Source organism: Vulpes vulpes, chromosome 7 (assembly GCF_048418805.1).
Source record: "Vulpes vulpes isolate BD-2025 chromosome 7, VulVul3, whole genome shotgun sequence".
Taxonomy (NCBI): Eukaryota; Metazoa; Chordata; class Mammalia; order Carnivora; family Canidae; genus Vulpes; species Vulpes vulpes.
The window spans coordinates 56620651-56636257 of record NC_132786.1 but is presented as its reverse complement, the minus strand read 5'-3'; the positions used below and the strand labels follow the sequence as shown (position 1 = coordinate 56636257).

The following is a 15607-nucleotide window of genomic DNA, read 5'->3' as shown; positions in this document are numbered from 1 at the left end:
AGACTACGAAATTACCCAAATCTTTATTGCATATTTGCGGTTAGTTTTCTTCATGTATTCTGTTAAAAAAATATCAAACACATGAGTGAAGTTCACCCACAGTAATAATCAAGAAGTTTCTGATAGTGTTGACACCAAAATCCCTTCCTTTTTCTGATGTGGTTTAATCTGAGCGAAGATAATGCGCAAATTCAAGCCCATGAAACTCCTCCTCTGCGATGTTAGGAACCTTACAGGGGAGGAAAGTTGAAAGTCTGTGAGCCGAAGAGGCAGGAACACAATTAGGTGGCGAGTGCCACGCGTGTAACTCGGGTGTCTACACAGTGTAGAAAACTTGACTAACAAATCCAAGTGACAACATTGTTGTTCTCAGAATCACTTCAAGTTGATTAAGCCATGTGTGTGCCGGGACCATTTAATTTCGCCTAAGTAGTAGCCAAGTAATAGAACATTTTCTGTAGGGTCAAAGGAAAAACCCGTGGCAGGATGGGGAAGAAGGTGTTGTAATCCTCTCTCTTACCCTTGCCCCAAGCTCCCCAGGGACCCTGCATCTACACGATGGCACAGCTAGGACAGATGTGAAGGAAACTGCCAACTACCATTTGCCACAAAAAGTTAGATCACGATCCATTTTTCCAACGTTCCCTTCCCAAGCACATTCTTGCTCTTACCAAGTTTTAGTGAAACCAATTCTGAGCTCCACTTGTGACTGGCTCCCAATTCTCTTTAACCTACGTGTCTCCCTTATGAATCCCAGTGAGCGCTGATAATCAAAACATCATCATCAGAGAGGTGGGCTCCCTCTCTGCACATGGTCACCTGGGACACAAAAAGGATTTCTAGCTTTTTAAAAGAAAAGACAACACCCCCGCAGCATTTAAGTAATGATATTTAAATCTAGAACTTAAAAAAATATGATTTCCAAAGCTAATTCCATTTCTGTCTTTCTACATTAGATATACAGGGAAATTATTTCCATCAGGAAGAATGAGAGTGGAAGAGAAAATACCTGGAAAAAAATAAGTGGGTTGTTTTCAATGTAGGGAAGATGTTAGAGTTTGGAGCCCATGGCCAGGAAAGAATTCTTGAGAGTTCTTTGGTGCAAAAAGGTACTTTTATTGAAGCTCAGGGACAGGCTTCCTGGGCAGAAAGCTGCCCTGGGGTCATGAGGTGTGGCCCATTGTATACTTTCAAGTTGTGAGGAGGTTAGGGGAGCATCGGTCTCTAAGGAATTTGGAAGCAAGGTCTCCAGGACCTTGAGGGGGATGGCTCTTGTTGGAAAAACCTCATTTATTACCGTCTAATAAAACCTGAGTCATGAGACCCTTCAGATGTATATCAGTGGGCCGCATGCTTGGGGGGATGATCGCCAACACGTATCTCAGTGGGTAGAGATAAAGAAGTTGCCAAAGGAATTTTTATATGTTAGAGTAGACCCACAGGATCCTGGGGGTCAGGCTAGGCTTGCCTGTTGCCCTCAGCAAAGTATTAACATAGAGGCAGCTGAGTCCCTAGAGGAATGTCACTCAGCCTTTTTCAAGGTCTTGTCTATGGGCTGTAGGTAGTGAGGAAATTAGTAATTTTTGTTCTGCCTTTGTTTCTTTCCCACATCAGTTTTTTTTTTTTTAAGATTTTATTTATTTATTCATGAGAGACACACAGAGAGAGAGACAGAGAGAGAGGCAGAGACACAGCCAGAGAGAGAAGCAGCCTCCATTCAGGGAGCCCGACATGGGACTGATCCGGGGTCTCCAGCATCACACCCTGGGCTGAAGGCGGCGCCAAACCACTGAGCCACCGGAGCTGCCCCTCCCACAGCAGTTTTTATCAGCTAAATTTGCTGGAAAATGACAGGCCACAAAGATTTTCCATTTAGTTCTTCTGCTGCTACATGGCTGTCAAAAATATTAACAAATAACCAACACGCAAAACAGGGATTCCATCTGGATATAAATATACTGCAAGCTTAAATGTGCCTCCTCTCCCTGGTTCCAAGGCCCAGTATCAGATTTCAACACATCAGTGTACCTCTTGAGAACCCCCAAAAGTAAGATTTTTCTCTTCTGCTCTACTGTGAATCTGTAGGATTATTTCCCTATTATTAGTTTACAGGCTACCATTATGTAGCCGCTAATTTGTGAGTGATTTCATGGGGAAATGGCTATCTCAGATTCTCATTTGTGAAGAATCCGATTGGGTGGGCCAGTGTTCCACTGAAATGGAGGTATTTGCAATATGACCTCCAGAGGCCAAAGAAACCATAAGACCAAAGAAAAAGGCTGACAAGTGCAGCCTGACAAGACATGGTTTATTGAGGGAACTCAGGGACCGAAGTGAGTTTTGGGCAGCCGCAAGAGGTGTAGGGTCCACAACCCCACCTCCTGTTAAACCTTTTTTATAGATCTAGAGGCTGGATGATGGCCTGGGAGGAAATGTTGGAGAATCATAGTCCTCTCTCCAGAGCAGATCAAGGATGTTTTGCCTCAAGGACATACTTAAGAGTGCAGTTAAGTGAAACTATAGAGAGGGGGGTGGGGGTGCAGGGCTCCAGAAGTCTCAAGGTCACCCAGCCATCCTCAGGGCAGACTGGTCCAAGATGGCAGGAGCTGGATTCTCACAGCTGGAGCAGAGGGTGTTTGTGAAGAGGTTCTCCAGACAGTTATACTCGGCATGGGCTGAGAACAAGTGACCTGAAAGCAATCTCAAAACTATAGCTCTCGAGCCCTAAATTATAAAGGACGCTAAATATTAAGATGGGAGGAAAAAAAAAAAAACAGAGCAGATATACTACAGTTTGAAGACAATGATTATACACACAGATCTACTGTACACACAGATTTACATACACAAAATCACTATTTTTGAAGGAAAAGATGTGAAGAAGGCACACATACAACTCTCCGTCAGATAGCTGACCGAGTGCTGAGGGAAACCAAGCCAAGCTAGACAGTTTTCCGTCCCATCTCCAACTGCAATCACCAACCTCTGCACATGAGATCAGCAACACCACAGTATCGGTCAAGTCCCCTAAAACATTTTTTAGAACAAATTCTCCATACTAAGTTATTAGTAGCTCAAATGCCAGAGATTATTGTGACTAAAGAACTAAAGAACCTTCACACATGGAGAACTCCATCAGGGGAAAACAAAACAAAACAAAACAAAAAACAAAATAAAAAAAAGAAAGAAAGAAAAAACAACAACACAATGACTCATCAGAAGATTGCCCAGACTTTGGAATGCGTGCAAAACAAAACCACCTTCATTATGAACAGCATTCCTTCCTCTTCCAACTGGGAGGGAGCATTATGTAAAAGTGATAATCAGTGGTAAGAGACCCGACAGTGGAAGATAATGAAACAGAATCAGGTCTAATCATGCTGTGACTCATCGCTATTTTGTTCTTTGGGTCTGAAAGACTTGGACACTGTAATTATTTTAAGTATCCAAATACACATTCTTTCCTCTGTCCTTAATAAATCACTATGGAAATAGATCCCCAAAGTAGCAATGTCTTGAAACACTGAGCAGAAATCCAAATATCACTTAAGATTTAAACATATACAAAATACACACATACATATTCATGGTCGGGGGATATGCAAAGCTTAAATAAAAAGATCATAAAAACCATGTCCGATACAGAAAGGGAAAGTGCTACTCCAGCACACATTTATTTCTGCGCTTCTTCTTTTACACAAAGAAGGATGAATACGTGAGGCCTACGGTGTGATGACAGTGAGTCACCTTTCCAGCCTTTGTTTCTTTCCTCTTGAAATATAGATGCTGACGGAAAAGATGGATTAGATGCACTCTACTTTTTCTTCAGTTGGCTGATTTCTTAGAGAATTATAAACCATGAAGCTAAACTGAGTAAATGTTGGAAGTTTACCGCAAGCAGCACCTGGGGACCGAGAAAGAGGAGGTTGTCTGGGTAAACAGAGAATGCACATATATGTGACCCGTATAGACACGGCTTCCTCGCCGTGCTGCTGGCTGTCCCTGGCCCGGAGTTAACTGAGCCACAGGGCAGCACTCTTCGAGCTGCCACTCTGGCCACGACAGGAGAGGCATCTCTTTGAACCTCCCAATACAGGCTGATTTGCTGCTATACACATATATGGTCTTTGCTACTATTATTTTTACTGTTTTCATACCCTTTTCTTAGTAAAAATAATGTAGGCGAGGGCTAAAAACTTTATTTCCCATGGGGCGCCTGCGTGGCTCAGTCGGTGCAGCGTCTGCCTTTGGCTCAGGTCATGATCTCAGGGTCCCTGCTCAGTGGGGAGCCTGCTTCTCCCTCTGCCCCTCCCTCTCCCCCCCTTGTCTCTCGCTCTCTCTCAAATCAATACTCTGTGTCTGATCCAGTTCTCCTTGCTGAAGCGGTTTCCTGCTGCCCTAGCCATCCATGGCAATAGGGGGTTTCTTCTCCTGTCCAAACACCTGCAAGTCCCCTTCTAATGCCGTTACCTTAAAGAACCAGTCAATTTTAAAGTCATCTACAATTATATAATTGTCATTTTTACATCTTCTTAAATCCAGCTTTGAGCCTAGTTCTAAGGTTTATTTCTTAAGACGGAATCAATCAAACTGACTTATTTTAAACATAAAGCCTCCCCTCCCCACCCCATAACTTTTATTGACTTTGGTGTCTCAGTACTTAGAAAAGAATAAGGAATTCCTCAAACAAGTTTTTCAAATACAGAACTGTGGGAAGTAAAAGATCAAAGGACAGTAATAAGCAGTCTAACCTAATAAGTCATATTGATCTGTAAGCTGTCTATCTTCCCCATCTGAAAAGTCACTAATGAGAAGCAGCAGCGGTTGATCTTGAAACACTTTGAAACTATGATAGGCTCATAAGGACGAGCCTCAGATGCGCTGCAAAAATGATTCTGGCAACTTCATTGGTTTACTAATTAGCAATACGTCTTGTACCGTGGAGCCCCAAGAAGATCTAAATGACTGAGACGTTAACAGGGTGACTGGAAAGGAAGTAGGGAAGATCCTCTGTGCCTGCCAACCCCTAATTAATAAAGGCACTGGACCAGAGTAGCCCATGTCAGCAAGTCCTGGGGCTGAAGCTACACTTCACGAGGGACCCAAGTCAGAGATAAGAACCACAAGCCAAAGACTGGGTCATGAGCAAAGGCACCCGGCCAGAGGGGAGGTGTTAGGTATATTTATGCACTTTGGGGGAAAGGGGGGTCCCGACGGATTCAACGCTTAACAAGTCCCTAGGGCCGACTCGATATAGTCCCTGTTTCCATTGCATAGAGCAAAACACACCACAATATTTTAAAGGGTATGTTTTCAACAACATTTACAAGTTCACGCAACTGCGGCTTCCAAATAAAACTCACCATAACTTCCAGTCACGTTGGCACAAATCACAGCCCCAAAGAAGTTTGGAAAATACTTCTGAATTCGGGAAATCACTTTCTGGCAAGCTACGGTTGGATCTTCTCCTTGTCTCATATACTCTACAGCTTGGTAGCTGATTTAAACAGAAGCGGAGCTTTAGTATCCCAGAGTAAACAAAGTCCAAGTTTGTTACGTGATGTTAGAAACCCCAAACCATCAAAATTGCCATGTTTGATACAACCTTGATGTAAGGTCTATCTTTTCAACTCACCCGCGCCTTCATTTCAAGTGAGGAGTGTTATTTCTGGCTCTGGCTGAGTAACTGTTACTCGGTAATAACAGCCAGAAGTCATTAAAAATAGAGGTTATGTTTCAACAAGAAACAGGGCTACAATTAATGGGGGAAATAGCGGGCATGTGCAAGACATGCAGGTGTAACCATCATCTCTCAGTAATTAATCGTACACCATGACTACGTGGCCTACTTTTATCATCAATTACCACAGTTCCTTTCCTCAGTGGCCTTACATAAATTATTTAAGTGCATCCTCAGTATTCTCGTCTGGGAAGTCAAGCAAGAAATATCCTATTTCGGGGGTGATGATCGCTTAAATGATCATCATCAAAAATGATAGAGGTGAAGGGTATGGAAGCAGACTTTCTAGAAAGCTCTTGTACACACAACATCGGACAGCATGGCACAAACACTTGTTTTCTGTCTTGCCAGACGCCTTCTCCTCCAAGGCTCTCTACGGGTCACAAACGGGAGATGTCGCACCTTGGTAGAAAGCGCATCAGTATATCTCCATCGCCGGTGGCTGCCGCTGCTCCTGCTGTGTCATCCGCGTAGGCGCCAGCTCCGGGGACTGGCGAGTCTCCTACTCGGCTTAGGGAGGGCACGCACAGTCAGGCCAGGAAATCAAGCGCGAAGGCTAGATAGTACTTTTATGAGATGCTTCAACAGTGGGGGTTACTCCTCCCTGGCCACGGAGGATCGTTTTGGGTGAATTCTTCATCAGAACACAGAGAGCCAAGATTTTCATTAATTTCTCGATAAGGGTTCCAGGAACCTCAGCTAATGATTTGAGAATTAGGTACCAGCTGGTTAGAGGTCCAGACAGCACGGATGTACAGGGACTTTACTGCCAACCTTTGTCATCGGGTTTCTGGATTGTCTCAGTAGGGTTCAAACTGGTTCTCCCCAGCTATAATCTATTCCTGCTTTCCATCTCATGTGCTGAAATTTTACCAAGGTTCTTCCTTGTAATAAACCTTCAATGGTTTCCTACAACTTTATGATAAGACCCAGAAATCCTTAAGCTGACTCAGGGCTCCCTGCAATGTGGCCAGTCCCCTCCACTCCCCAGCTTGGTCCAGCACCTGACATACAGGCGATTTCTCCTCCAGCCAGTGGAGCCCTGAACCCGAGCATGCACTACCCCCTGCACCTCCTTGTCCCGGAGGCTCCCTTTTCTTCCTGAGGCTCAGCGCCCAGCATCTCTCCACTGGCCTCCCCAGTGGACTGCCCCACTTACTCAGGCCACCACTGCTTTCCTTAGCTCCGAACCACTGGCTGCAATGCCTTTATTTACCTCGGCTGTGAGGGTGGGGTTGCGTGACATTTTGCACCTCTCGTTAGCACCTTGCACACACTGGTTTATACCCAATGAATATTTTTGAGATCTGGTCTTTGAGAAACACTAACCCGTGTATTTTGAATTTTAAACCATTTGTAGATGTACCAGCAGCCGTACGTCCCATCTTATGGACTACAACCATGCCTAGAAATGAAAAAAAAAAAAAATCATTGTAGGTACCAGCTCTGAGGTTTATTTCCAATGTAAACAAAATAATTGAGCAGTTGGTAATATAAATATCCTCATTCGATAATTTCAGGGAGAAGAAAATAAGAAGTTAAGGAATACTAAAAATTATACCACTTGCCTAAATTGTGATGTTTCAGAACCCAGTGTCAGAGCATCTTTTGGTAGACTTTCCATAGCCTTACCCTTCCAATTGCTCAGTTACTTTTCAGAGGCAATTTCAGAGAAAGCCATTTGATATAGAATAATGGAAAATTTCAACATGACACCTCGAATGTGGTAAACAATATAAAATTATCACAGAACTACATATCAAATACGGGTGCCTTGCTGGCTTGGTTGGAAGAGCGTGCAACTCTTAATCCAGGGATTGTGAATTCAAGTCCTATGTTGGCGTAGAGATTACTTAAATAAGCGAATAACGAAAACTTAAAAAAAAAAAAAACCTACATATCAAAGATTTAAAAATCTACAAGTGACTAATCACTAGATTTTAGGGGCCTTGTGTAATTTACCTAAAAGTATATAGGTACGAAGGAAAGAATGTGTGTGTGTGTACACCTACCCACATATGGCTTTACTTGGCAGTGAAAACAGTTAAAATAACCTTCTGGCACATAAATGGGGATGAAGAAGTTAAGAACTACAGAACAGCAATGGCTGAAATGGCTGAAATTAATTTTTTAACCATAAAAAAAATCATATAAAAGGCAAATTACCAATTGTATCATGACCATAATTATTTCCTGTTTCTTTATAGGTAGATCCTTCTTGCTTTAAGAAACCAGGTGGTTTGTAAGGTCCACAGTATTTTGAAGCATCTGGTACAACATTCTGTGAACAAGATCTAAGTTTTAGTTTTTAGAAAGATTCGTTTGAGAAATTGGTAAGTAGTTACATACAATGACTAAGCATTAGCGAGAAACCCAAGGGATGTCTGGTAACTGAAAGATATAAATTAAAAACCAAAGATTAGCTAAGTCTTATTTGAACAGATGGATATAATTTTATTTAATGCTTAGTCTAGTCTCAGAACTACATAATATAGGAGAGATATATCCACATTGTCTGGAAAAGACCCCCGTTTTTTTTCTCTCTCTGCATGGCTAAAGTTCTCCACACAATGGCAGTTCTAAATGAAGATTTTTGTATTAGATCCTAATCCTCAAAGGAATTAGGCACACAGCCTGACCTTTAAATTTTGCAATTTGTGCTCTGGCCAACAAAGAATTCTGAGATTTAAAGAAAAATCCATTTTAAAACCCTCTTTATTTCAAAGCTAGGTTCATGTGAACATATTCTGAGTTGGAACCTTGGAGTCCTCTATGGATTTTAAAGACACAAGAAGATCATTCAAATTCATGAATTTAGGTTGTGTATATGGATTGGTATTTAATCGAGAAACCTATCACTCATGTCTCACTCATTCCTGTATTTGGTACCTGCCCTGACCCAGTTTTGTATACTAGCCTCTTTCAAATGCTAACCCTAGAGACGCGTTGGTTACTCAAAGGTAATTAGGATGCAGGTGGAAGAAACAGAGGAGAGACCACGGTAGCCACAGAAGGGTTCTGGATGGCAAAGACAAACTGACTTGCACTGAGAGTCCCAATGATTTAAAGATAAATGATCACCATGAACACACCAGCCACCTGATAGTACAGATGCCGTCACACAAGGGCAACGTACTGGGTATACGTCACACGGGTAAAATGCAAGACATTTTTTAGAAAAATGGTTTCTAAACTTTGACTTTTTTAGACGTGGAACTTTTTGTTGCAAAGAAATCTGATCAGAGCAGATCTGACTGATGCCACCTCCTGTTGCCCACAGCAGGGCTGCCACAGTTTGAGAACTGCTGCCAGGAGCCAGTTTTCCACCCCCTACAAGCCCGAGGAGCAGTTAAGGAGCTTCTGAGAACATCGCGCCCAGAGTCTACTTAAGCCATTGGTACAACCAGGGTGCTAACCAGCTCTTGAGCCAACAGAAGACAAGAAAGCGCAGACGGGTGTCACTTCATATTTTCTAGTGGTTTACTTTTTACACACTTTTTCTTTCTTTCTTTTCTAAAGATTTTATTTATTTATTCATGAGAGACCCCTCTCATGAATAAATAAATAAGAGACAGAAAGGGAGAGACACAGGCAGAGAAAGGCAGGCTCCCTGCGGGGAGCCCAATGTGGGACTCGATCCCAGGACCCCAGGATCACACCCTGAGCCAAAGGCAGACGCTCAGCCACTGAGCCACCCAGGTCCCCTAGTGATTTACTTTTAAAAATTATGTCTACATACCCTCCAGTAATTTGGCTGGCAATTCCGAGCGAGCCAATCGGAATGAAGCGCTCGAGAAGCATTGGTAGATAAATCCTCGCTGATGAATCCCATACTTTCAGCAAACTTGGTGGCTGGAGATTAGGAAGAAAAGAAAACTATGATTTAGTTAAGCACTGCCTTCTACATAAAACACTTGTAGAGGCCGCGTCCTTGGTCAGCGGTCTCTCAAGGTGGGTTCACTACCCCGGGGGCCCACGGAGACTGAGAGGAACATTCAGACACGGGTGGTTTTCAGGACACCAACCGCCATGTGTCCTTCCTAAACCTGATCTGCTTGAGACCCGAGGAGTGTATACTGTGACAGTTCTCCTTTCCATCCTCCATCTCCCTTCGTGTCCATCACAAAAGAAAAACACCCCTCTCACCCACCAAGAATCTTACTGTCCTAACCAGGGTGCGGTGCCCAGCGTTGGAAGACCAAACCAAGACCCTTCTCTACTGGCTGCTGTTTTAAAGTTTGCCCTAACCCAAATTTGGATTTTTATTACAGATCTAAAGCTCTTTCGATTTTATACTCATTAAATCAGTACTGCAGTATTTGATTAACCAAGCTTCTGCAGATTTTGTGATTCATGGGACTTTTTCGATGTAAGAAATACTTCTTTATTTATGCATATCCCTTCCCACGGTGATTTTTTTTTTCCAGCATTCTTCTGCCGTATGCCCTTAGGTATTTTTTAAAATAGAAAATTAGGCACTCTGAAAAAAAAAACAAAACAAAAAAAAAACAAGGGCCAACTGGGCTCCACATGTGACTAACAGATCCTTTTGCTTCTTGGGCAGTTTTTAATTATGTCTTCTGGCGAAACTGAAGGATGCCTACGTGTGGAGTTGTTAACCTAAGTCATCATTAAAAAGTATTTTTGATTATGGATCACTGTATGATTTTTGGCATACAACTTGGAAGACGTTCCAGCAAAACAACTCGGTTGCCCATCTTCTGAAGGAAGAATGCTCCTTGGTCTTCCACTGACAGAGCAAATTCAGGGAGAGCAATGCTGTTGACTCATTTTTCCATTCAGCAATTACCTATCTATAGAGAATAAACCAGTTTTTTTTTAAATCCTATTTTAAAGATGAAGAAAGTGTGAATTTAGAAGTAACTTATCTGCCAGAAAACAGATATTAAGTAAAACAGCTGGAATTTGGACGTGGGTCAGCTTTTATCTGTTCTATCTTTTGCACCATGAAGAATACAGACAAAGGACTAGTTAAAGCTTCGGTGTAGTCAAAATATACCTGACTCTCCCACTAAAAGTGTGTGCGCTGTATGTTCCAGTACTTTCCGTGCCACACCAATAGCGTTCTTAATTCGTCTGAGATCTCCTACTGCTCCTACGTTCATGGTAGTGCTACAAGAAAAGAAGTAGGGTTCGATTTATTGTGGTACTTTCAAGATAGAAACAATATTGGTTTACTCCAAGCAATGGTTTGTAGGGTAAACTCGACCGTCTTGACGTAAACAGGACAGCACATCTGTAAGGTTCACACGAATTCCCACAACCAGACAAATTAAGGAACACACAGCGCATCAATGTATCATGTACTCCAACAGCACCTCCATCCTGTTTCTTGTGGTGCATTTTAAGCTTGGCTTCCACCAGGGGTTTGGTGTGAAGGCTTTGGGTCATGCAAAGCACAGCCTATGCGGATGGCAGGTAAATGATGCTTTACCTGGCCAGGGACATATTTTCTTAGCACCTCTGGGACTCTGGGCAAGCAGAGTACCTGCTTCCATGTGACGATGCATTTTTTTTTTTTTAAAGATTTAATTAGTTAATTTATCTGAGAGAGTGAGCAAGAGAGACACACACACACACATACACACACAGAGCGTGACCAGTGGGGAGGGGCAGAGAGAGAGGGAGAAGCTGACACCCTGCTGAGCAGGGAGCCTGATATGGGGCTCGATCCCAGGACCCCAGGATCCTGAGCCAGAGGCAGAGGCTTCCCGACTGAGCCACCCAGGCGCCCCCCACCCCCATGTAATATTTCTTTTTTTTTAAATTTTTATTTATTTATGATAGAGAGAGAGAGAGAGAGGCAGAGACACAGGCAGAGACACAGGCAGAGGGAGAAGCAGGCTCCATGCACCGGGAGCCCGACGTGGGACTCGATCCCTGGTCTCCAGGATCGCGCCCTGGGCCAAAGGCAGGCGCTAAACCACTGGGCCACCCAGGGTTCCCTCATGTAACATTTCTATTATTACGATGATTTTCTCTTAATGGAGAGGAAGGCCCCTGGGGTTTGGAAAGGTCCAGGTACGACTAGGGGGTTCTGACCTGACAAAACGTCCCGATTCCTCTACCTGGCTCCCAGAAGGCTGATCAGTGTCACCTGCGTGGGGGGCTGAGCTCCTACCCGTCCATGATCATGGCATCCAGCGTGGTTTCTCCAAGCTCGTCAGGACTCCCACCAAAGCCCACGGTGCCATCGCACTGCTCCCTCTCGCAGGTGGCACAGCCCTGCTCCACGGCGTCCAGGGGACTGCCTCCCGATGCCAGAGTCCTCCACGCTGTGAACCAGATCCCAGCAGGGCTTGTTCATACATTGATTTTTTTTTTTTTTTTCAGTGCCAAAGGCAACAGAGCAGAAACGTTTTGGGAACTCATACCCCCCCAAATTTTTTTCACTTAACTCTACGTTAAATAGAATTTTAGTGTATTAAGCGCTATCGAGAAAGGATGTAGACAGAAATCACATAATGCAACTGTTTACTGTGAAGGATGTGGAGACTCTGCCTCCTGACGTAAAGTGAGGGGCGTTTTGTACTTGCGAGTATTTCTATGCTGCGTAGAAGGGCCTCTCCTTCCATTTTCTAAGAGAGGCCGCTAAAAGGCATTTAAAAATGAACATTCATTGAATCATAGTCCTATAAACTTCTCCTGCATCATTAGGTTATAAAAAATAGAACCAGTACTAGATACGCCTAGCGCTTTGGTTGACGCAACACGAATCAACAAACCCGAACAGCAATTCAGGACAACCTGGGCCTCATCCACTAATGGGCACGACAGCCGCGCAGGTAAGTACTAGACAACTGTTATCCTCATCTTAAACGGGAAGAGGCAGGGGATCCCTGGGTGGCTCAATGGTTTAGCGCCTGCCGTGGGCCCAGGGCTTGATCCCCGGGATCGAGTCCCACATCGGGCTCCCTGCATGGAGCCTGCTTCTCCCTCTGCCCCTCTCTTTCTCTGCCATGAATAAATAAACAAAATATTTAAAATAAATAATGAGGAGGCAGCCCTGGAGAGGCCAAGGAAGCTCTAGACATGCCCAAGGTCACGCGGCTGGTGGGCAGCACAGCCAGGATTTGGGCTCCGGGGGCCCTGCTGTTTGCACTACTTTGCACTGTGAGCCCCAGACACTGAGAAGGAAAAAAGAAAAAAAAAGAAAAAAATCTTTGGTGCTCAGTGTCTTCCTTCATAAAGGGAGAATTATTTGAAGGGAAGGTGCTCTTACTGGTAATTTCTAAGTGTCACTCCTGGGCCTCCAGGCTGGCGGGCAGATTTCAGGAGGGGCCCCTGTCCCGGCGCACGCGGCTCTGCCCCCGCCCGGGCCCCAGCGCGGTTGCCTTCTCACCCCGTGTGCTCTCCGTCCCGTCCCCGACCCTACGCGGCCCGTCCCCTGCGCTGCCCTCCACCAATCCGCAGCCTGCGCCGCCCCAGAGGTTTAAGGAGCGGCCTCAAAAGTGAGGGGAAGGACACCTGTGCTTGGGGGCTGGCGGCCCTTCGCGGAGCTGCAGCCCAGTTCAGGGTCCGGGAACCCAGGTTACGGGGTGGGGAGGCCGACGAGAGGCAGCCCCCCCCCCGGGTCACGGGGTGGAGAGGCCACAGGGGCGGCCCCCGGGTCACGGGGTGGAGAGGCCACAGGGGCGGCCCCCGGGTCACGGGGTGGAGAGGCCACAGGGGCGGCCCCCCAGGTTAGGGGGTGGAGAGGCCACAGGGCCCCCCCCCCCCGGGTCACGGGGTGGAGAGGCCACAGGGGCGGCCCCCGGGTCACGGGGTGGAGAGGCCACAGGGGCGGCCCCCGGGTCACGGGGTGGAGAGGCCACACGGCCCCCCCCAGGTCACGGGGTGGAGAGGCCACAGGGCCCCCCCCCCCCGGGTCACGGGGTGGAGAGGCCACAGGGGCGGCCCCCGGGTCACGGGGTGGAGAGGCCACAGGGGCTGCCCCCCGGTCACGGGGTGGAGAGGCCACAAGGGCGGCCCCCGGGTCACGGGGTGGAGAGGCCACAGGGGCGGCCCCCGGGTCACGGGGTGGAGGGAGGGGACCCCGGGCCCGCCCCCAGGAGTCTTGCACCGAGGCCTGAGCTGAGGCAGGTCAGCAGCCTCCTGCGGGCAGGTGGGCGCGGCCGAGCCGAGCAGGGGCCCCCCCGGAGCCCCGGCGGGAGGGTCGCCCCAGCCCCGGTCCCGGTCCCGGTCCCCGCAGGGCCCGCCCCGCCGCGCAGCCCCGCCGGCCGCACCTGCTTCGGTCGCGTTCCTAAAGGGCCAGGTGTTGAGGACGAGGGGCAGCAGGCCGCGGCCCAGCACGAGCGGCGGCAGCAGCAGCAGCGCCAGGCCGCACCTCCCGGCCATGGCCGCGCGCCCGCGGAGCAGCCTCGGCGCCGCCGCGCCGCCGCGATCCCCGCGATCCGCGCGCTCCCGCGAGCCCCGCGATCCCCGCCCGCCGGCGGCTTCCTGCGGCGCGGGCCGCGCTCCCGCTGCTCTCGCGAGACCTGCCTCCTCGGGGCGGGGCGGCGCGGCCTGGGGGCGCTCCGGTGCTGCCCGGGCGCTGCGGGCTACTGGCGGGTGTTTGCGTGTCTGTAGCGGTTACCGGACTGACTGCTTCCCCGGTTGTGAAGGGCGGACTGAGCCGAGAAATGAGAAATGATGCAGCCCGGGTTGCACGAGCCCGGGAACATTTTCCTTTGCTTTTCGCTTACGATCCTTTAAGTGCAAAGTTGAGGTGGACGGACACCCCTGGCCCCGGGGATCCGGGATGGGGGGGCGTAGGGGGAGGATGCGCCCCGGGACCCCTGACCCCGGGGATCCGGGATGGGGGGGCGTAGGGGGAGGATGCGCCCCGGGACCCCTGGCCCCGGGGATCCGGGATGGGGGGGCGATCGGGGGGGGGGGGGGGAGGCAGGCCCGCTAAGAGCCCAGCGTTTCTGTAGGACGAGCTCTTGTGCTCTCGTGGTAAACCCGGAGCTAAAGAAGAGGCGCCTCGGGGCAGGGCTCCCTGGGGCGCGGCTCCCGGGGCTCCCGGCAAGGTCGCAGAGGTCCCCACCTTCCCGCCCCCCCACCTGTGTGCTGACCACCTGTGTGGACAAAGGTGGGGTGGAGCCTTCAGGTGGCTAAAAGGTACACTGACCAATAGTAAAGATTTCGACAATGATTTTTAAGTATATTTGTTTTTAACTTATTTTGACTTATTTTGCTTATTTTTAAGTAGCCTCTCCAATACATTGTGGAAAACTTCACTGGTAAACGTCTACTCCCATCTTTTTAACTAATAGGGGAGGTTTGGGGGGAATTGATACAAAAGAATAGGTGGCGCCTCTGAATTGTTCCTGGAGCCGCATTTCTGGCAAAGAGGTGTTTGGGGTGTAGGAGGGTGGAGCTGTGTTCAGTTCTTCAGGGACTGGGCTGCATCCTGGGTATTTGCGTGGCTGACCCACCCACTCTGCTCTGTTCCCCTCAATTTGCATCTTTATTTCAGGGAAACTCTTCCAGGGAGATGGGAAAGGAAAGGTCCCTGTGTTCTTAGCGCTGCACATATGCAGTGTTTTCGTAAATCCTCCTCACAATGGCTTCAGAATGATTTCCTTTCTGGGTGCATGCTTCATTTCAGCTTAGGGCTAAGGCCTAAAGGCGTCCTGTGGAGCTCTGATGGTTAGTTTGCACCTTGGCCACCCTCTGGGGGTGGAGCTGCAGGAAAAACAACGCTTTAGAGTATCTGGCCAGGCTTCCCCTGACAGTCAATGCTCCTGACCCTATTGAACAGCCCTCTAGATGTGAGGGGCATCCTCAAAAAAGGTGCAAAAGTCACCCTCCCAAGATCCAGAGCCACTCTCAAGGATAACCAACGGGAAGGAAAGACAATTT

General features: G+C 47.6%; 1 protein-coding gene across 1 annotated transcript; it reads right to left on the bottom strand.

The window, feature by feature from the left end:
* Window positions 1–4: 4 nt before the first annotated feature.
* Window positions 5–14314, bottom strand: AGA (aspartylglucosaminidase). Its single transcript, XM_072763883.1, has 9 exons — window positions 13987–14314; window positions 11883–12036; window positions 10761–10873; window positions 9480–9592; window positions 7907–8021; window positions 7070–7145; window positions 6143–6250; window positions 5364–5497; window positions 5–3904 (listed from the first exon to the last, which is right to left on the bottom strand). Exons 1-9 carry the CDS (start codon window positions 14096–14098, stop codon window positions 3804–3806), a joined length of 1026 nt encoding a protein of 341 aa, XP_072619984.1. The 5' UTR covers window positions 14099–14314; the 3' UTR covers window positions 5–3803.
* Window positions 14315–15607: the final 1293 nt, after the last annotated feature.